Raw genomic sequence first — 22,372 nt, 5'->3', positions numbered from 1 at the left:
AACAGCGCTTGCAATTTTGCATCCAAACCAGGTATGTTTTTCATTTTGTCATTAGATTTAAGTTACCGGCAGATTTTTGCGAAAATCACAAAAAATGTGTCGTTAATCTTCATGCCATATTCTTGGGATTTAACGTGTTTTTAGTGTTGTGCACGATCTGTGAAAAAAGTGTACGGGGGTATTTTGATTTGCGATGTGTTGTTCGTAACGGCGGCCATATTTACAGCTGTAATTGATGTGTTCCTAGGTATTGAGATGGCGGATGCTGGTACCCATAGAATCAAAATAGCAAATTTATATCGATTTTGTGGATATAGCTTGGTCATTACATAGGGCAGGTTTATTGTTGTCGCAGCATAAAATTTTCGTTCCTTTTAGGCCTAACAGACACGCACCATTCAACTTTAAGAATTACTGGTGGAAAAATCAAGGAGTAGGTAAAAGTAGCTTACATAAATCATCTAAACCCCTTCAGAAAAATTATAGCTCTTAGTGAGTCGCTCGATTTACGGTACGGCAGTCCAGGTGGTCGGGAAACCACTTGCGAATCTAACATTAGTTGTTTATTATCTTTTGAAGGGTTACCATGAGTTCAAAATCAAGGGGCCAGAAGGAACTCCTTTTCATGTCCTTCCTAAAAATTGGGAACAAAGACCCGTTCGCACTTCGTTGTGTTTTGCCAGAAATTAGAGAAATACCCGAGACACTTCTAGACGTGCCACAGTCTGGTCTCAAAGAGCGCTAAGAAAAATTACACTTTGAGAGAAGTTGCTGGAAGACAGATAGGCCGGGTGCAATGCTTCTTAACAGGGAACTAAAACACCTTTCGGACTGCGGGAAAATCGGCAATCACATTAAAGGGTAAGTTGCCTATATTTTAGAGTCAATTTCAACAACTCGCGGTCCTGAAATATTTTCCGGAAATGCCAGCCAAACTAGGTCAGTTTTCTGGCACACCAGTCGTTATATAATGAAGCTTATTGTTGGATTTAGCGAGTGAACTATGGTACGAAAGCATATTACTTGAATTATAGTTTCTTTTATATGAATCGGTCATTAAAAGCGTTTTTCCATATCACCGAATGCACAACAATAGACTACTGATCTACAACTAAAACAATTTTTTTCCGGAAATGCCAAGACTTCCAAGTTTACTGTCACGTCTCACGACACAAAGTGTTGCATGTACCCATTCCACTGAACGGAGGTGTATCACGAATTAAAGTAAATATACCTGCTATATTTTTGTTGTTGTGCCAGAACCATATTAAGCGAGGGCACAACGACAAAGAGAACTCCGGTGCATCAAAGATGGAAACGAAATGTACAGCACAGCGGAGGGGATTGAATTAGCAATCGCAGAAATGGCATTAGGCGAGGGATGGGATATGGCCATCGAGGTAAGCTATTCTATCTTCAGTACATCTGGACAGAAGTCGACAGAGGGAGGGTCGCGAACTGTTTCGGTACTGTTATTTCCATTTCATAGTGATGAATCATAGTAGGAGATGTTTAGGTCCTAACCACGCTTCGCTCATGCAAATTGAACGAAATTCAGTTACAGCTCTCCGCTTGGAATATAGAAGCAACTTGTTCAGTGTCAATTTGTAAAGTCAAGATGTATTTACTGTTAGTGTTTCGTTTATATTTTATACAGACTGTTGAACAACCAGCTTCGCCAACTACCAAGAAAATGAAGCCTGAGTGAAAATAGAAGCTATCATATTAGTATCAATAAACAACGCTTTTGTGAACAGAATAACTGTTGTCTACCTTCGTGTGTTTTTACTCGGAACAAATATTATACGGTGTCTATCTGAAAATGAAACTTTTCGCAGTAGCTTTTGGACAAAAGACAGTTTTCTTCCATACATCTCTGTTTCTATTCCATAATCCAGTAACCTATTGTGAAGCAAACATACAATTAATTAAATGAAATTGCATTGTGATTTTGTGAAAAAAGTAACTCCTTTCATCGCAGCGCCCCGTCGACCGCCATATTGAATTATACACTGTTGCTACCAAATAATGTCACGTGAACGAAAAATTGTGCAGCTATTAATTAATGGTTTATTTTGGTCGAGGTTATCAAATCTGATAACGATCCCGGACTGTATAACAAAGGAAAAAGAAAGGAAAATAAAACTTGAGTCGAACAACCTAAGAAATAACACCTAAAATATATATCAATAGAAAAACTAAACTCTATAACATCGTAATGTAACGGCACTGGGGCATAAATTAGCCACGCCTAAAAATCCTAACTCAAAATCAAATTCCCGACGCTCGCAGGGATAGACAAAACACGGAGGCCCTACAAAAGGCATACACCGAAAAAGAGGCAACATTTATAACGCCAAACTAACAGCGTCGTGAGAAAGGTTAGCAAATTTTACACATCACATAGTCAGACACATAGTGGGTCCAAAGTCAGCTCGTGAACATAGAACGGACGGACACAGCTGCCCTACATGAAGTCTCGTGCAATATGTGAGGGATAAATCCGACCCTCTTGGCCTCTTTGGAACACTCAAGTGCTTCAGCTCACACTCCTGTTAGCAACTGCCGCTGCGTTTGACCAGTGTCATTTCTATAAATACATCCATCCTTCTCATGACCAGTGTCATACGACTCTTGAAAACTGAACTACAGTAACCCTTTAAGTCCACTTTCAAATAAACGAAACGCGCAAGAATTTCTTTACAAAAATTCCAGTCTAATTAAGGGTGACAACGATACCTGTAAAATTTACAGAGCCCAGGAACGAATTCAAACTTCTTCTTCTAAAGTAAGAGCCTCAGTTCTATTCTGTTGGAAACAGCCTTTCATAAACTGCTTGTATTTACTTGTGAGTAGAGGCCAGGAACTGGATGAAGGCTATAGTGGTATCACGATGGTAGCCCTCGCCTTCTGGAGACTCAGATAATGGAGGGCGCGAGCAACAAGAGGTACCGGAGGAACCACTAAACAGTTCTCAGACTCTAGATTTTAAACAAAAAAAGTCCACCCCTGATGTCGCCGGGTTCCAGAAATGGGAAAAGAATCTTGGTAGTTTTTCAAAACAGTCAACTGTGCGCGGACCTCATAACTCTTCTAAACGAGGAAAAATTCCGGAATAATATGCCAAATAATAAGACGACTGATATAATCTGCTTTCGTATTTTCCGTTCGCGGGATCCACTGGACCTCCAAACGAATATTATGCTCAGCGCAAATCTGGACAATTTTGACAGCTAGTCTGTGCAGATCGAACTTCATGCTTCCCACTTCGACGATTTTCGCAGCCGACTGACTAGGGACCTTAAGCACCGACGACGACGAGCCCGGAGGACGACGACGAGCCCGGAGGACGACGACCGGAAGTAAAATTTGACCTTACCGCACTACTGCGCATGCTAGACTTGTCGTCCACGTAAAGCTTAGGACGTCAAAACGTCAGGTTTGCCGTCCGGAGCGAACGTGAGTAAGTATTAATCTATTGACGCTGTGTTTCAGGCAGAAAATGTATATCAAACTATTGAAATGAAAGTTCGTTATTTATTTAACCTCTTAGCTTTGTATCAACTAGATTTTACGGCGAGTTTGGTGTAGAAATCGTTGGTAATAACCTTATTTTGTCGGCGATTTGTCCGTTGTTGAATTTGCTTGTCAGCGAAACTAGGAAATTAAATGAATTCAGAAATTGAAAAATGACTCTGTATTTCATTTCTTCTGGTTCCTATCTACATGTAGGCTTTCGCTTATGTTTTTAGGATAGAACTTATACCGTGAAGGTCGTTTTAGATTATATCGGGCGAAAATTCGGCATCATTCATCTCTTCGAGTGAAAACCTGTTATGTTCTTCGTATGAGAAATCGGGATTTTTCGACATCAATTCCTCACGTGGGACTCAAAATGTGTTGTCATCGATAGAACCGTTTTCGTAGCTCAACAGAAACAGGTCTTGGAGCTCGCGAAAGGAAGACATGACAAAATTTTTCGATGGTTTTAGGTCCATGTTTACAAGAACTCAGGTCTGTTTACATGTACTCGCACTTGGTTTTCACGCCGTGAACGACGTCCTCGACCCAGTCCTACAACAATTTTACTCGTCGTCGTCGTCCCATTCGTCGTCGGTGCTTAAGGTCCCTACTATCCGTAAACCACTTGACGAGGGAACCCTCCAGAACTGGGGCGAACGATTCGAGAGAAAAATCAATGGCGGTAAGCCCTCTCCAAGTAGAACTTTTGGAGCATTCGGATGGTTCCCACAGTCTGTGACAGATGTGCTCCTCATAAGGTTGATCACTGAACCACATTCATTAGCAACCGCATCGGAATAAACGAAACATTGAGGCTTATGAATGAGGAAACAATCCCGAACCTTGAGGGAATTCAAATTTGTTCTCCAAAAACGCAACTCTTCAAAGCGATACTGATCTAATTCAATTTTCTCCTCCCAATGCTGGACACTCAATGTAGACAAAACGCAGTGTCTAGTCATGATTCTGGAGATGTTTCCTATGGACGATTTCAACGGTTCCTCGAGCACTGTCCCATGTAAGACCCAACCAATCGATTTGCTGGCAAGGTTCCCATATCGTTTTCTCGTCATTTGTGATAAAACCTGCCTGACCAAGATCAGTTTTTACTGCTTTAGCTACGCTACTACACACTTGGCGATCTCTTTCTATGGCCCAGCCATCATCGAGAAAAATAGCAATGCATATGCCCTGATGTCTCCAATGTTTTTCCAAAGGCTTTTAAAGAGTTTTGGTGAAAATAAGAGGCGCGGACGATAAACCAAATGGCAAGACTGTGAAAACGTAAAACTTTGTGAAATTAGAGCTACCATGCTTCCAAGAGAAACCAAGGCAGGTTTGATAACCCTCAAAAATTTCAATATGGTGGTATCGGCTCCTCAGGTCAAAAGAAAACATAAAGGCTTCTGACATAAAGTAGGATATGGCAATTTTCCAGTCTTCATTCTCAAACATTTATTAACGTATTTAAAATCAAGAATGAGCCTCTTTTTGCTAGTGACCTAAACTGAAACTGACATTGGATTGACCACCAACGGAGGTACGACAACTTCAAGAGCACGACCCGATTCAACAAGTTCACGTATAGCATCCTCAGCAAATTCAGCATGGACCCTTTTCATAAATGGCTGCCAATTTAAAACTTTTTTGTTTGCAATTAAATTAGCCTCACTAAACTCGTTCGGGAGTAAAAATTCTTTTGTTTTGTTTAATATTGTTTAATCACAACCACTCTTCCGTTGAGAGAAAATTTAAAATACCACATTTGTAAAACTTTACAAAAAACTAAAACCTGCAAATGAATTGTAACTTGAATTCATTATCACTACTGTAAACCTTCTGTTTTATTACAAAAATAATCTGTTTTCCATTGTGAATGCTTTCCAGCTGAAAATCCTGTGGTTAAATCACGTCTTCTAGATTCTTCTAGTTGTTTTTTCACAAACCAAACCTAATTTGTGCTCTTATCATGCGTGACAGTTATAACCTGTTTTCATTACAGCAAAAGGATAAGTTCTTCAGCGAATTACTTTTTTTTTTTAAAGTTGAAAGATACATTGCATTGCCTCTAGGTAAAATGTAAACAATGGCATAAACCAGAACTTCCCTCTTACACGACTTGAGTATTCTTTGGCTTTCATAAATGGTGCGTAACCCAACGGCTGCTCTGTTTTCCATTAAAGAGACCATAATCTAAGCTTGTTTAATATGTTTAGTTCAGCCCTAAACAAAGCTCACCAATACGTAAATTTAATGTAGACCCTTGACCTATCACGTGTCCTACACACAATGCTCTTCTTCTAGTACAATTTCACCACTATTTCAGCCCAGATATATTTACTTCAACCCTAAGCAACGCTAATCAATACGTAAATTTAATGTAGAACCTTGACCTATCGCCTGTTCCACGCACATAAGTTCAGTTCAGATATTTCAGTGCTCATACAATGCTCACACAGTGCTTATTTACTACCTCCCAGACTGTATTTCCCTTCCACAGAGCGGCGAATCGCGCTGGACATAAGCTCTACGTTGCCCATCCAAAAGAATGCTAAATAATCATGATGTCTCATAGTCATTCAAATTATCAAAATTAAAACATATTTTCGCAACTTCAACTCCAGACTAAAGTTGTAAGGACTACATGTACTTATTAAGCTAGATGACGTATCCCCAGTCACACCCTTTTTTTTTCCTTTTTTTTAACTAAGAAAATTACCTGATTATCAACATTTAAGTGGGGCTTATGGTCAGTACATTTTCGACTGGGATTGTAACACTGAACAAAATCAAATGGCCGATCCCTTCAAATTTCAGCTCGATCAGCCAATACCCACACATCAGAAAAAGTGTCCCACCTCTCACTCGCCTTGAAATTCGGAAGGAAATTTTGCTCGCTACACCAGCTTGTAGTTAGCATAACCCACCTAATGACCGTGAAATTCCGGTTTTAAACCATGGGTTGTAAAACTGCGTAAGGGATTTTGGGTGGCGCTTATAACAGGGGAGGGGGGGGGGGGAGGGTGGTGGAGAGGGGGTTAATCTTATAACCGGAAAGGCGGAATACAGTATATTTACTTGGCGATCGACCTATAACCAGCGCGGGGGTATAAATGGGTTGAGGAAAGGGGATGGGGCTTAGGCGTTTAGCTTAGCTAACGATCGATCGATCGATCGATAGAAGGCAAAGGGAGCTGGTCAATCAGCCATCAGTGCGTTTTCGTGAAGTTTCCGAAAAATAAAAAAAAATATTTTCGTTTGATAGTTTGAGTTTGGTTAGTGGGTTATCCTGAAACTAACAGCTCGTTGTTAGTTTCTATCGACTCTGATAGCTGTTTGAGCTCACCTTCTAATTGTTAAACAACAATATCTTCAATTTAGGGGACCACACGAAGTAAGAAAAATTTGCATGGTTTGTCCCAACAGTTACCTGCAATACAAAAAACAACCTGCAGTATACTGAACAAATTTAAAGTAATTGTCAGACTGGTACTACGGCCAAAAGGACACGTTAATATCCATTTCCTATCTTTCATGTAGCAGAGCTAGTCTTTTCTTGTGCAGCGAGAGTGTGACAGTAAATTTGAATTACGAAACGCGGCTTTAAATTTTGACTTTGAATGAATGTTGTATCATGAAATGGATCATGATAGAAAATGACAAACCAAGAGACATCAAAATAGCGCGCTGGACAGGCATTTGGGGAGCTCGTCAGAATTAGCGCAGAATTCCTAAAACTCGTTTCCAACCCGATGCCCACTCGTTTTATAGTCGTGTACTTCGAAAAAAGCAATACACAAGGATGGGTATAAGTATAAAAAGGTTTTATTATTAAAACCACATACTTTGCCAACTTACAATAATGCTGTCACAAAAGGTCGTTTCATTAGTTTAAAATTTTCCTTCGACCTGATATATTAAAATATTATGAAGGAAAAAACTAAGAACAAACATTTATTAATTAAATCAAGTGCGCATAAAAAAGAAAAAAAAGTGATCAGCCTAAAATAGACAGGTTTCTTTTAATAAAGGAAGACTAGTTTAATAACATGACAGTCCTAACGGGACTCATATATTAGATAATTATGTTACAGTTATATCAACACTAAGTGAATAGAACCAGCTCTATGACCAAAGATACAAAGTTCTTTCATCATCATCATTGAATCTGTCCTACCCAAGTGAAAAGTTAAGTTTAAGGTTGATATTTTGTAAACTACCAGCTAGTACGTTTTTCTCTTAATTAACCCAGTAACGGTACACTGCTAACAACTTTTCGAGACCTCAGTTTTTACTTGTTTGAAAGACGTATAAGATTAAAACCGGAAGTTTTTATCCCTGACAATTTATGTAATGTCAGAATTCTTCCTGGAAATATTTTCGGTTGTTTCTCACGCGTGCATAATAGAATTTTAAATTCTTGTGTAGTTATCTGACCAGCTCAGGTATGTGAATTCACTTTTAATTTGAACTCATTCAACGAACAGTCTTGTAACTTACTGATTGTCAACAAAAAGAACTTTGAGAAAAGTTCCGCGAAAAAAGTATCCATGCTATATATCTTCGAGTTAATACTGAAATTTAATCTATATTTATCACATGCACTTTTGCATCCACTAATCTAAAATAAAGCAAAAGAACTAAGAAAGCTTTGTTTTCTGCTCTTCGCTTAGGAACTTAGTCCCTCGAACACATGGTGGTTCCTAAATAAACTTCGGGCCTTCAAGGTCGAGCTTAGTATATCCCTCCGACCCAAGCAGCCTGAATTCAAAAGAATGGCTCTTTACGACATTTATTACTCGTTTCGTTAGTTTTTTTCATAAATCTTCTTTGAATTCAGATTAATGACCAAAAAGAAAAACGAAAACTAACAAGAATGAAAATAAGATTAAGAATAATATCCATAAAACATACACAGAAACCAGAAAAAGGAACAACAAAAACAAAACAGCGTCGTAGCTAAACGTTACAGTTTTAACTAAGGTAAAAACGAAACAATTCAAACAAGGCAATAGTTTTACATCCCAGCAGCCGAAATTTTTTGGCAAAACGATTTGAGCCTAGGGTGAATTATACGGGAGAAAACAAGACGCGTCTTATTCAAGTTTGCGTCTAAAATAAGACAAGAACGCTTTTTTTGTACCATCTATACGGTCACTTCGCGTCTTATTTAAATCGCGTCACATTAGTGATCTAATATTTTTTTGTTGTTGTTGTAGTTATGCCCTTTCTTTCTTCGTGACATGGCAATTTACTTTTTTTTATATATCTAAATCCTTTGACATGTAAAATTGAACCTTTTTTAAGCAGAACTGACTCCGAAAATTCCAATGTGCTCTTATGATATATAAATATTTTGCTTACATTCAGTCATGGCCGATTGCTTAGCGAATGTTGAAACGCACGTGTTCTTGTAATCAAGTGATATATCCACTACATAAGTAGAAAGAAAATTATGAGGCGAAACTTAAAAATAAAATGGCGTACTTACATGTAATTAACATGTCCACTAGTTAAATGAAAATGTTCCAAACCATTATTAAAAGCGATTCAGCCGAGGTAAAACACCTCCACCTCATCAGGTGTGAATTTGTAAGTCCCAGCCAGGATTGTTTTCCTGTCTTGTACTCCACTTGGAACAGAGTAGGAGACGCCAAAGTTTGCGTAGGACTCAGTGTTGCTGTTGGCATTGTCCTGAATAGAGATGTCCCACCCATAACCAAATGTTGGACCTAGATTTGTGCGTCCGTAAATTGCTTTTGATGGATCTTTCACCATGCTCTTAAATGCATGATCTTCTTTGTTTCGGAGTGAAAATATGAACGCATTGGAAGAGTAACCAGGACTATCACTGGACCCTGAATGATAACAAATAATAATAATTACAATGATAACAATAATGTTATATCGGTGGAGCTCTATATTCTAGTTGGTAAATAAGGAAAAAAAGGAGAATAACTACAGAATAATTAGCATCAGACAACTACATAGGTAAAAAGAACTTGCCTGACCCTATTTAACCTCATTTGCCAGCATGAATGGAAGGTGAGGACTGAGGGGTAAGGAGGAGGAGGGGGGGGGGGGGGGGGGGTTATTGGCTTAGGGTCCCAAGTCGCGTGACCAAACAATTGACACTCCTGATGATTTTTCGGAAAAGTTTCAAAAGTGTGATAACCATTGATTCGAATTTTTGTCTTTATTTTTGTGAAATACTTTGCGATCTTGCTTGAATTTTTTTTTTTTCCAATGAAATCATAATACACGTATTACTATACGTTACGAAAAATATGCACTGAGTGTCATTACATCATTCCCACGATAAAAGAACGCAGTATATCACAATTAACAAAGATCAAACTACAATCAATGATGTGTACAAGCCTAGGAATTATAATACATGACAGAAAAGGTAGATAAATAACCTGTAAAAGAGTACTTATTTACTCTTGCTTTTTCGCACGCGATGGGCAGTACTATTCTCGTGGGAAGTTGTAAAAACATGTCTTTAATAACATAAAAATTCAGTCAAATAGGCTAGGGTGATTTGCGTCCTAATGTAAAACATAATTTCACCTTGGACACGATCTAGATCTACCCTTATTACGGTGATCTTATTATTGAGCGTACGTGGCAAAATATATGTTTCCTCTTACGGATTGGCTGCCGGTTAAGGAAGCAGCTTTGCCTTTACTTCCGCGTCCTAGTACTTATTAAAAACAAACTTGAGAAAATTAGTATGAGATGTTCCATTTACCCCAAGGTATATCGGTGTATCCTCCAAACACGTACTGTCCATTTTTAATGATGGTAATCGTGTCACGTTTCCCATCACACCTGCTGTGAAAGGTTCTTGAAGCCCAACCATGAGTGGAGGCGCGGTAACACAGCACCCAACGAGTTCTGCTTCCAACAGCAGGACTCAGGAAATGACGAAGACGAGTTTTATAAGATGCATTGTCGGTTATTATAACCGAATTTATCCTGAAGTCTTAAAAAAATAATTTATGTATATGACTTGACAAAATTCTCTAGAGCCAACAAGAGATTTAGTAGTTATTGCACGGTAACGTATGAACGAGTGCCCGAGCAACTGCAGCGAATCACAAGACCAACTAATAGCATAGTTAACGAAGGGGAATGGTTGTGAAACCCGACAAAGTTCTTTGCTGTATGTTTTTGTTCGCTTCTTTGGCCTTGACCGTGTACAAAACACAATAGCTGTTTACTCCGTACTGAGGAGCTAACCAATAGAAACGTTTAGGTTACGTAATTCATGCATAGTGTATGAGCGCAAAACAAAAGATTGTGCCCGGCCGTGGACCATCCAACATAAATCTTGGCATCTTTGTTTGCTCCTTTGATATTTGCCGGGCTTCATAACCAGTCCCCTATATTAACTATGTTAATAGTTACTGTCAACAGTTATTCGATACTCAGAGCAACACATATTTAAAGAGGGAATCCACCAGAAGTTCGAGTAACTAGTAAACAAAAACTTAGTACCAACATAATTTACATTGTATTGCAAACGTCTGTGCGACTGTGTTAAATATCTTCTCAAAAGAAATCGTTTCTAACAACGCGAACTGTCGAAAACAAACGTTGCAGTTCATATGAAACACTTGAAAGTACTGGTGAAATGAAACTGATGATGAAATGCTACTTCCTTTTGCACAATTTCTCTGAACTTTGAAATTTATTTCGTCGACTTCCCATGGGAAATTATTTTTGGTGTTATTTCAGGCAACTATTTGTATCTTTAGCTTTTAGAAAATGCAAAAAAGGACTGCAATATACTTAAATTATTCTGGTACAGGTTTTTGTCCAGTAAAAGTTGAAGTTGCTCGATTTCCTATCGGATTTCGTCATAATATCATCGTTTCATAATTTTCATTAACAATTCATTAAGTTTGATAATGAGTCGAACAGTGTAAGTTGAAAATGTAGGGACAGTTAAACTCCAAAAGACAGCTGCCTGCTTGTTGCCTTCGCATTATCTGAAGATCTGCTTCGATTACAGTGTAATGCGTGTCCATTATTGAAACAGTAAAGCCAAATAAAGCCAAACAACAAGAACAACAAAAAGTACTAGTTCTCACCTTCTGCAACATAACGCAAGGTTGTCAATGCGCTAACAGACCCAAGCTTGTTGGTGGCTTTACACTGATAAGGACCGACGTCCTCAGGACTAAATTTGGAGATATTCAGTGTGCCATTGGCAACAATGGTTCGACCTTGCGGTAACGGCACAAGTCCTCTTGACCAGACAACTTTCGGTGGTGGAAAACCAAATGCTTGGCAGGGAATAGAAGCTACAGAATTTGCTGTTACTTTCACAACTCTATCGGGAACCTCGGTGAACGTTGGAGACACTGGACAGACAAACAAATGATAAAACATTTACGTTCATTTAAGAGTTTCTATCGAGTTTAAGTATAAATCTACCAGCGTTCTATAGCGAAAGCCGTTCTCTGATTGGCTACGCTACTCACTATCTATTCTGTGATAGATAGTGAGTACCGGGGCAATGTTCCGGTTGTTAACATAATGACGGCCGCTTCATGGCGTTTTCGAAGTGTTTTTTAAGAGGATTTAGATAAAGTTTTGAACAACTACTATATTTATACAGAACAATTGAATTATTCGCTCTCGGATAGCTGACGAGGGCACAGCTCTCGTTCACAGTTTGGGAGAACGAGAAATGCTCTGGGAACACGAGCCGACAGGCAGTAGGTTAGTTAATCAGTCAATCAAGTCAACCAGTCAACCAGTCAACCAGTCAACCAGTCAACCAGTCAACCAGTCAACCAGTCAACCAGTCAACCAGTCAACCAGTCAACCAGTCAACCAGTCAACCAGTCAACCAGTCAACCAGTCAACCAGTCAACCAGTCAACCAGTCAACCAGTCAACCAGTCAACCAGTCAACCAGTCAACCAGTCAACCAGTCAACCAGTCAACCAGTCAACCCGTCAACCCGTCAACCCGTCAACCCGTCAACCCGTCAACCCGTCAACCCGTCAACCCGTCAACCCGTCAACCCGTCAACCAGTCAACCAGTCAACCAGTCAACCAGTCAACCAGTCAACCAGTCAACCAGTCAACCAGTCAACCAGTCAACCAGTCAACCAGTCAACCAGTCAACCAGTCAACCCGTCAACCCGTCAACCCGTCAACCCGTCAACCCGTCAACCCGTCAACCAGTCAACCAGTCAACCCGTCAACCAGTCAACCCGTCAACCCGTCAACCCGTCAACCCGTCAACCAGTCAACCAGTCAACCAGTCAACCCGTCAACCCATCAACCCGTCAACCAGTCAACCAGTCAACCAGTCAACCCGTCAACCAGTTAATCAGTCAATCAGTCAACCAGTTAATCAGTCCATCAGTCAATCAATCAATCAGTCCATCAGTCCATCAGTCAATCAGTCAATCAGTCAATCAGTCAATCAGTCAATCAGTCAATCAGTCAATCAGTCAGTCAACCAGTCAACCAGTTAATCAGTCAACCAGTCAACCAGTCAATCTGTCAATCAGTCAACCAGTCAATCAGTCCATCAGTCAATCAATCAATCAGTCCATCAGTCAATCAGTCAATCAGTCATCAGTCAGTCAACCAGTCAACCAGTCAACCAGTTAATCAGTCAACCAGTCAACCAGTCAATCCATCAATTAGTCAACCAGTTAATCAGTCCATCAGTCAATCAGTCAATCAGTCCATCAGTCAATCAGTCAGTCAATTAGTCAATCAGTCAATCAGTTAATCAGTCAATCAGTCAACCAGTCAATCAGGCAATCAGTCAATCAGTCCACTAGTCAATCAGTCAATCAGTCCATCAGTCAATCAGTCCAACAGTCCATTGGTCCATCGGTCCATCGGTCCATCGGTCCATCGGTCCATCGGTCCATCGGTCCATCGGTCCATCGGTCCATCAGTCCATCAGTCCATCAGTCCATCAGCCCATCAGTCCATCAGTCCATCAGTCCATTAGTCCATCAGTCCATCAGTCCATCAGTCCATCAGTCCATCAGTCCATCAGTCCATCAGTCCATCAGTTCATCAGTCCATCAGTCCACCAGTCCATCAGTCCACCAGTCCATCAGTCCACCAGTCAATCAGTCCACCAGTCCATCAGTCCACCAGTCCATCAGTCCATCAGTCCATCAGTCCATCAGTCTATCACTCCATCAGTCCATCAGTCCATCAGTCCATCAGTCCATCAGTCCATCAGTCCATCAGTCCATCAGTCCATCAGTCCATCAGTCCATCAGTCCATCAGTCCATCAGTCCATCAGTCCATCAGTCCATCAGTCCATCAGTCCATCAGTCCATCAGTCCATCAGTCCATCAGTCCATCAGTCCATCAGTCCATCAGTCCATCAGTCCATCAGTCCATCAGTCCATCGGTCCATCAGTCCATCGGTCCATCAGTCCATCGGTCCATCAGTCCATCGGTCCATCAGTCCATCGGTCCATCAGTCCATCGGTCCATCAGTCCATCGGTCCATCAGTCCATCGGTCCATCAGTTCATCGGTCCATCAGTCCATCGGTCCATCACTCGATCAGTCCATCAGTCCATTAGTCCATCAGTCCATCAGTCCATCAGTCCATCAGTCCATCAGTCCATCAGTCCATCAGTCCATCAGTCCATCAGTCCATCGGTCCATCAGTCCATCGGTCCATCAGTCCATCAGTCCATCAGTCCATCAGTCCATCAGTCCATCAGTCCATCACTCGATCAGTCAATTACTCGATCACTCAACCAGTCAGTCAGTCAATCAGTCAATCAGTCAATCAGTCAATCAGTCAATCAGTCAATCAGTCAATTACTCAATCAGTCAATCACTTAATCACGCAATCACTCAATGGATCAATCAATCAATCAATCAACAAAAGGCCAAAAGGCATCAATCACTCAAGCGCTCAATCATTCAACAAAAGGCAAAAAGACATCCTAGGAGGTGTCTAAAATTAAAATATTTCCTCAAAGTCTTTCATTCATTTTATTCATTCATTCATTCTTTCATTCATTCCTTCATTCTCTTCAGTTTAAGTTACCATCGTCCCAGCATTCATGCAGTAAGTTATCCTACCGTAGAAAAATAAAACCAGTCTATGGAAAAGCGACTTCATGGTGCTATTACCATGTCCAATACACGCGACCTGAGTCGGGTCGACTCTTCATGGTGTCGGCCCTTCTTAATGGAAGTCAGTTCACGATTTTTAAAACGGAAGAAATTCCACGTACCGGAAGTCAGCTTGGACTTCCGGGTCGATTACCACCTTAGTCGATCCGACTCAGGTCAAGTGTATTAGACCAAAAAAATAAAACATGTGCAATGACGCGTGTACCCATTTGACAAAGTTGTGTGCGTTCTGAAGCATATAGTGTGCATACCTTCCACGAAAAGTTTCACCACCTTCTTGCCATGTCCCAAGAGATTTGTAGCCGTGCAAACGTAACTCCCCGAGTGATTGTAACCTGCACTCTTGATCTGTAGCTTATTGCCTTGTCCGTCCGTATTCACCAGTCCTGAGCCACTTATTTTACTCCAGGCTACGCTAGGCTTTGGATTACCATCAGCTGAGCAGTAAAACGTGGCGGTCTGGTTCTGAGTCACAGTGAGTGAGGTAGGAGATACAAAAACTTCTGGAGCAGATATTGACTCCCCTACGTCACCTTTAGGTCCCGGATGTCCTGGAGCTCCTGTAACATTTAACGAGGAAAAAAACAATCATACACATTTAAAGGTAGCTAAAGGAATGGGGAGCTAAGTTTCTTTTGCTCCTTAATTTTTTTTCTTTGTGTGTGCATGTACATTGCCATTTTTATGGAGTCAGAGTTGTGCCCTTACCTTGGCAAAACGCGGTTTCTATTAACCATGCCAGGTAGTGCGCGCAGCACTACGATCACTCAATTTATTCCATGCCAGTTCTATATGTGCTTATTTTCTTGTTCAAAGGACAAGATGAATTTGCTGGTTGTAGCTATAGTCTTAAGGTTTTTAGACGGGTTCAACAATTCGAGATGCCAAGAACACAGCAATCTGTCGGTTTTTTATCGAGCCGTGAAAACCCAGCTAAATTGCAATTATTCGTAGCTAGTCAACAATTAAGACTGCCTTATCAAACTTATTCATTTCAACTGGTGAGTTCCTTGTTTTGTTACTAATTAGCTTGACGATCCTAAGGCCTTATTCGTAAACTTCGCAAGTAATTGCTCCCAAGTGTTTTTTCTTTGTTTGTTTGTTTGTTTGTTTTTTACGTCAATCCTGTTTTCAAAAAACTCAGGGGGCCTAGAAATAGTCATTCCTGTGGCGCGGATCTTCCGAGGTTAACAGCCGATGCAGTTTTCCACGCGTTTTCATTCATCACGTAAACATCCACACAAGGCGCGTGTTAAATTATCTGCTCAGAGGTATGGTGCCATATGTATGCAACTTTTATTGCTCTGATTTTTAATCAACTTTGGAACTGTTTTGATAGTTTTGAAAAACATTTGGAATCCATGATGGCGAATTTTGAAATGCGAAGTCATTTAAGCGTAATATTTCGTCATTATTGGCACGTGATTTGTCAAGCTTCGATGCTTTACAAGCCGCGTGAATTTTATCACTACTTAATACTATTGGAGATGCAAAGGAACAGGCAGCTAGCCCTCATACCGGGTTACGAGCGAAAATGGTCTAACCTGAACCAGGGTTAAGACATAAACTTGCAATGAAAGTATGCTGTCAGTTTTCCCAAATTATGGTCTATTACGCTAGAATTTTTTCTATGGTAATCCATGAACAAATACATTTGTTTTGATATTTATAATAATAATATAATAATTATGTTAATTGACAATTGAACGCTTTAGAAAGTGGTGAGTCTTTCTTTAGAGAGGAGCATCAATAGGCAGGTCACATGACTTCATCTTGAATACCTTTTTCCCCTTTGATCCCAGTAGTTCCTTTTGGTCCTCGTTCACCGGGAGTTCCTTCGATGCCCTTTGGTCCTGGGGGACCTGCCACGCACACTTTGCCAGGAGAGAGACAGTAAGACTCCACAGATGTCTTGACAATGGAGACCACATAATTCTTAATCCCATCTCCAAGTCCTTGAAGGGCATCAGGATACTGGTGGTTGGTTTTTAAGCTGCGACGTGAAATTTGACCGTTGGAATTCACGTCTATAAAAAAAAGTAAAAGGTTTGTATCGATATCTGGCTGCAAGAGAAACTGATAAGTGCTTCAAATTTGGCATGCAAACCTAAGCGTCAGCGTCGGTAAGATCCAATGAAATCTTCTGAGAATTTTGGTCATCCATCACGTCTAACTATAGGGTGTGATTACTGAACTACATCTTAGTAGGGTTTTTAAAGCGATAACAGTGATGATTTAGAAACATGCACCGAACCGTTAAACCCTACCTTTAAAATAGCTCCATAGGGTAATCATTCTTGGCGTTGCGCGCGCAAGTGTTATGTTTTGAATGTTGTTTTTGCAGTGGCTTTCACGCCCAGTCCTCTCAAACTTCTTACATGTAATAACCAATGATTGATTAAATAGTGCTTTGTTATCATCTCTGTTAAAATCTTTGGCTTAGTCTTGATTATAAATGCCCAAGTAAATGTGTTTTCTACTTTTTTTATGGCTTTATTTGTGATTTTCTGTGAAATCTTCCAAAATTTTTACAGCACCTCTCTTACAGCGGGACACGAATTTTAAACACAGAAAAAGTAGGGTTTGTAAAGGCAGTTTTTTCGATTTTTTTTTTCAAATTTAAGTCTTTTACAGCTGCAAAAACCTGGTCTGATAGATTTCCCTGAAAAACGACCTTCGACTAAAGTAAAATATTTACTACCAATTTGCCAAATTTTACGGAATTTTGCCGAAGGAAACGCAAGAAAATCCCGGCTGTCAGTTTTGCTTTTTGTGCTCACGTTGACGTCATAAAATATCCAAACCACTGACTGTTTCCTTCGAGCGCGCGCAGATTACTTGAGAACATTGCGGGGAAGTAGGTGTGGCAAATTACTTTGTTTTGCTACATTTGTAGAGGGGAAAATATTCCAAGCCTATTGAATTGGAATAAATGCTGACCTACGAGTACTTAAAAATTCCGTCTAATCGCAATTTTTTTTTTTCGGCATATTTTTATCTTTTTTTTAAGCCAAGGTGTTAAAAATGTAACTTTCATTTTCACCATCAAGCATTGGCCATTGTTTGCAAAAGGAATGGCATAACACAAAACAAAAATTGCGCAGAAATTACCAATGAGAATTGTTTTTCGAACATGGAAGGGTTTCGCCTCAGGTCTTGATGGTTGGTTGAATTGGGTTTGCTGGTTGAGTCACAGTTTACTCGCGTTCAGAACTTGACATCATGATTGCTTTTTCTTTTTTTGGTATTTAATTATTATTAATCGGGTTTTTTACTACATTTTTTCGGATGATGCTAATCTAGAGACAAGAAATGAATCAGTTGAAATCAGGAAGACACAAACGATACGTTGAAACAAAATCTTGATAAGCAACTCTTTTTTCTTAGTTTTTCAGTGGTCTTAGTAACAGTTTATTGTCGTTGGGTTAGCAGTTAACGCCACGTCAGCATGGTTAATACCGGCTCTGGTAAATGCATTCCGCAACATGGTGGATGTAGTCTGCATTTGTCATTGACGCAATATCTGCTTTGGATCAAACTTCAGAATCGAAATTGAAATCCATTTATGCAAATAAAATGATGAAAGTGAGTTGCTTTTCTAGTCGTTTGTGCCAGTTTTACTTGAGGTAAATGACGTTCTTTTTGTCTCATGAAACAGAATACGCGGATTACCAGTCACTGGCGTGTCTCCATTTCAAACTCTTATGCCATTTTACACAATTTCAGTTGATGGCTTCAAATCCTTAGTTCTGTGTTTGAATCACTGACCATTTTTTACCTTTCAACGCTGGCAAAATGTGCCAAGAGAAACAAATTGAATTTCATTGCCACGCCGTTTTGTCTGAACTGATATACATAAGATGACCTCTGTCTGCAACACCTAAATGAAATCTCCTTGGAGGAAAACATTTGCCTACTTGCTAACTGTTTTCTACGCTAGCCTGAAATCATTACATACGGGGAATAGAAATACCCTTAAATAATCATTTTTCCCGGATATTCGTTAATAAATATATCTTATCAAACCCTTAGTGTTATCATGAAAAACACGCAAACATTTAAGACAACAGATGCTTTGTCTGTAAGGTGCGCTAAAATCCGATAACAAAGCGGGGTTCACTTTCATGAAAACTCTTGTTTTAATTTATTTTGCACTTATAGGTTTTAATTTATCGTCAAAAAATGATATTAATCGAAAAACATCGAATCATTCGTTCGAACGTTTTACGGCGGCTGGAGATGATAAGCGACGAACACGACTGAACATGACTAACGTGCTCAAGCATAATTTCGCTCTCCGCATACCGCTAGCGTCCTGAAATAACAAGATAATGAAGACAACAAAACTTTCACTTGCCATTGACAATGTCAAAGTTCTCGTTCACACGACCTCGATAAGAAGCTTTTCCCTCTTTCAGATCCTCTTTGATTTGTTGAATTTCCAGCGTGAATTTTGAATCCATCATTTTCGTGTCATGAACCACTGTCTCCATTCTCACGAACAGCGCGATCGTCAACAGAATTGCAGCAACGGACAAAATGGAGGACGCCTTGTGAAGATTGGTGCTACGTTTCTCTGTGGACATTATTTTTACCTCTTTAGCACAGCCATCCATAACTGAGGGGATATGAAAAAGTCAAACTTAACTTCGCTGAACAGACACAAAAACTGTAGGTGATCTTCGACTTCAGCAGCTCCAGACTGGCAAATATTAAAATAATGAACATCCGAAGTATTACATTACGGGAAAAAAACAAAAAAAACAAAAAAACAAAAAAACAAAAAAACAGGGTCCGAAGAACCATGCCAAAAATAACCAAACATTTACCTTTAACTTTTCTGCTGGTCTTTTTCTTTTCTTTGTCCTTTTATTGATTGGTATACCTTATTTATTTCGTTGGGAGGTGACTGTCTGGCGAGAATGCAACACTTAAAGTGCCACCCAATTTTCTTTTCCTTTAATAACATTTAGTTTCCCTGATTACTTCCGCGAAAAAAAAAATCATCGTTGTAGTTATTTTCGTTAATTTTCTAAGAATTTTCAAAATTTTCAAAATTGCCCTTTTCCATGTTCACGACCGAGGAGAATTAACGGAGAATGGGACGAGTTGGATTTTGACGACATTTCGGGAATAAAAATATTTTGTTTCTGATACTATGTGTCAAAATCGATGTAGAATTCATATGAATCACAAATAACCCAAAAATGTTTTAACAGCCTTCGAAGTTCAGTCAGTTTCTTGAGTGTATTAACCCGGTTCCCGAAGTGACGTCACTAGCAGCTCGACCCAGATCCCACTTTGCGCGGTCGTGAACATAGAAATTACATGTTCAAACGCCTGTAATTGGGGGTTAGAGGGACTTTAAGAAGTTGATGCTTAATAGCTCAGCTCAGCTCGACCATTCCAATAAAATCAAGGAAAGGTCGAGTTATGGGGAGTTTGCGTTGTCGGGTGATGGGAACAAATGGCTAAATAAAAGGAAATAAAAGGGTGTGCGTCTCAATCAGGTTTATTTAAGAGAAACAGTGAAATTTAAAATGGAAGCGATACTTTTTCTACACAGGAAATTATATAAGATCTGAAAGGAATAAAAACAGAACAAAGCAAAGCAAATGAGATGCTATGGTGGTACGTGACCGCTGAGCGGGTATTGGTTTTTAATTGAATCGCAGGCTTAAGTCAGGTTATCATCCTGGGGGAGAAGAAGGAAGTACGTTCAAAGGCAAAATTTCGGCGCATATTAACCTTTGGCGCGTTGTTGACTTTTCATCCGACATATTCTCTGCACAACGTGCAGGCACGTTTATTGGCGGGCAACAGTTAGTTTACTGATTAAGGCTCATAAATCAGAGAAGTGTCAGATACAGAATATGCATTGTAGATAATATTAGCAACAGTTGACGAGAGTTGTAACTGTTACTTGAACGCTGACTATTATGTGCCATACCTCAATTGGTTTTATATCCGCCACCATTTTCGATCATGAAATTCGAAGAGAATTATGTATTTAACTAGATGGTTGATGATATAATTTCTAGTTTTCTGCTAGAACGTTTGACTCTTTCTGCTGATGATAATGTCTGAGGCAAACCGACTTTCTTTGAGAGTTGATTTCTACGAACTTTTGTCAACCTCTCGCACAACTCAGTCAGGTAACTTAACAACATCTCACTAACAAATAAACTTAAAGGCAATTCTATAAACACATCTGTTCTAAAACTGATATAATATTCTAGTGCTGACACACAAAGCAGATTCGCAAGGTTAAACGTTTTGTCTGACTTAATATACAATTAATAAATGTTGTTATACCTTCTAACTCAAATACGTTTACCGATTGGATGAGAACGTGCCACGTGTCGCTGGTCAAAATCCCTGACTCCCTAGGGCGAACAATACTCACTAACTCCCCTGGGAAACAACAACTTGAACTTTCGACTTGCACGAGATCAGGTCGTACTCCATGAAACCGCGGCAAATTTGTCAAGCAAACGATTTCATCGCATTTTTTTTTTCTATTTTTGAGTTGGGAGGTATAACAAAATACTTATTAACTGGCCACGCGGGAAACAGTGAGTTTTGTTTCCCTTGGGGCCAGTCATTAAGTGCTTATTGTTGTTGTTGTTGCTGCTGCTGTTTTAAGAAATAGATAAAACAAATTCAGGGCACGAATTAACGAGCTCGGCGTCCTAACCAACTGCTCGAACAACGCCTTTCACCTTTTTTTTTTTTTCTTGACGATCGATTTCTCTCTGAAAAATTATCATTAAATTAAATACGGTTAAAACCAGCGTGTAAGAATCTACATTTTGTGAAGTCAGGCAAAATAGGTTCTTGTATCTTGGGGTACTTCTTGGCAATTTAGGCTTAGTCAATTCCTAATAGCTTCTTAATTTCTACGAAGGAGATATGGTTGATGATTGCCTGACTAGAAAAGATAAATAAACTTAGCTTTGGTCCTTGAATATACACTGGTTATTCACAACTGTATTATGTATTTTATTTTATATCACATAGATAAACTCCCAGCTTGGTTAACGTTTTAAAATTAATTTACTTGTAACCCGCATATAGAATCCTTCTTGATCTTGCTTGGCTCAGCATGTTCTTATATTTTTGGGTATTAAAATGGCGCATTTCTGCCAGAAAGCTCTTAAACCAAGAGGATGAGCGATTTGATAAATGGAACATTCCAAACTGGGAACAGGGAAAAAACGGAAAAAATAAAACTATTTCTTAATAAACGTTGACTACAAAACAGCGTCGTCACTACAAACTTCAGCGTTTCATCGAATAAAGGCATTTTTGTTTTACACCTTAGTATGTTGAAAATTTGGGATAAGTATGCTAATTTCGCCATTTACCATTTTTCATTAAAAGACCCATTTTCTTCCAGTAGCGAAATGACATTTTCCCGATTTTCTTGTAATCGCGAAGCAAGGAAACGTTTGTCTAATATATTTCTACGACGCAAAAATATTTTATTCTTTGCTGTGATCAACGAACGAAGATTGACAAGCAAATTATTAAAAAATTCTTTGAATTCAGATTTATGGAACCAGGAGGCGTGACTAATTTCGTAAATAAGAAATAATAATTATAAAAAATCGAAAACAAAAAAAAAATTCTACAATTTATTATATTGCTTACTCAAAGAAGCTTTTTGTATTCTTTGTATATCGCTACTTATATTTAGTAGC

General features: G+C 39.4%; 1 protein-coding gene and 1 long non-coding RNA gene across 4 annotated transcripts; one reads left to right on the top strand and one right to left on the bottom strand.

Annotated features, from left to right (window-relative positions):
* Positions 1 to 868: 868 nt before the first annotated feature.
* LOC149105089 (uncharacterized) lies at positions 869 to 1,762 on the top strand. Its single transcript, XR_016201584.1, has 2 exons — positions 869 to 1,400; positions 1,658 to 1,762. It is a non-coding gene; the product is annotated as an uncharacterized LOC149105089 (long non-coding RNA).
* A 5,567-nt stretch (positions 1,763 to 7,329) lies between these two features.
* Positions 7,330 to 19,835, bottom strand: LOC110060542 (uncharacterized). Of its 3 annotated transcripts, XM_089271753.1 has the most exons (6): positions 19,027 to 19,832; positions 16,451 to 16,696; positions 14,921 to 15,229; positions 11,622 to 11,894; positions 10,277 to 10,510; positions 7,330 to 9,380 (listed from the first exon to the last, which is right to left on the bottom strand). In XM_089271753.1, exons 1-6 carry the CDS (start codon positions 19,283 to 19,285, stop codon positions 9,073 to 9,075), a joined length of 1,629 nt encoding a protein of 542 aa, XP_089127879.1. In that variant the 5' UTR covers positions 19,286 to 19,832; the 3' UTR covers positions 7,330 to 9,072. The 3 variants fall into 3 exon arrangements, with proteins under 3 accessions (XP_089127879.1, XP_089127880.1, XP_089127882.1); XM_089271754.1 differs by lacking the exon at positions 10,277 to 10,510 and having other exon boundaries at positions 19,027 to 19,835; XM_089271756.1 differs by lacking the exon at positions 14,921 to 15,229 and having other exon boundaries at positions 19,027 to 19,833.
* Positions 19,836 to 22,372: the final 2,537 nt, after the last annotated feature.

Source organism: Orbicella faveolata, unplaced genomic scaffold, assembly GCF_042242905.1.
Source record: "Orbicella faveolata isolate gen_17 unplaced genomic scaffold, um_ofav_v1 contig_34, whole genome shotgun sequence".
In the NCBI taxonomy this organism is placed as follows: domain Eukaryota; kingdom Metazoa; phylum Cnidaria; class Anthozoa; order Scleractinia; family Merulinidae; genus Orbicella; species Orbicella faveolata.
Note: the sequence above shows the minus strand (reverse complement) of the source record. Positions and strands in the feature narration are given on the sequence as shown.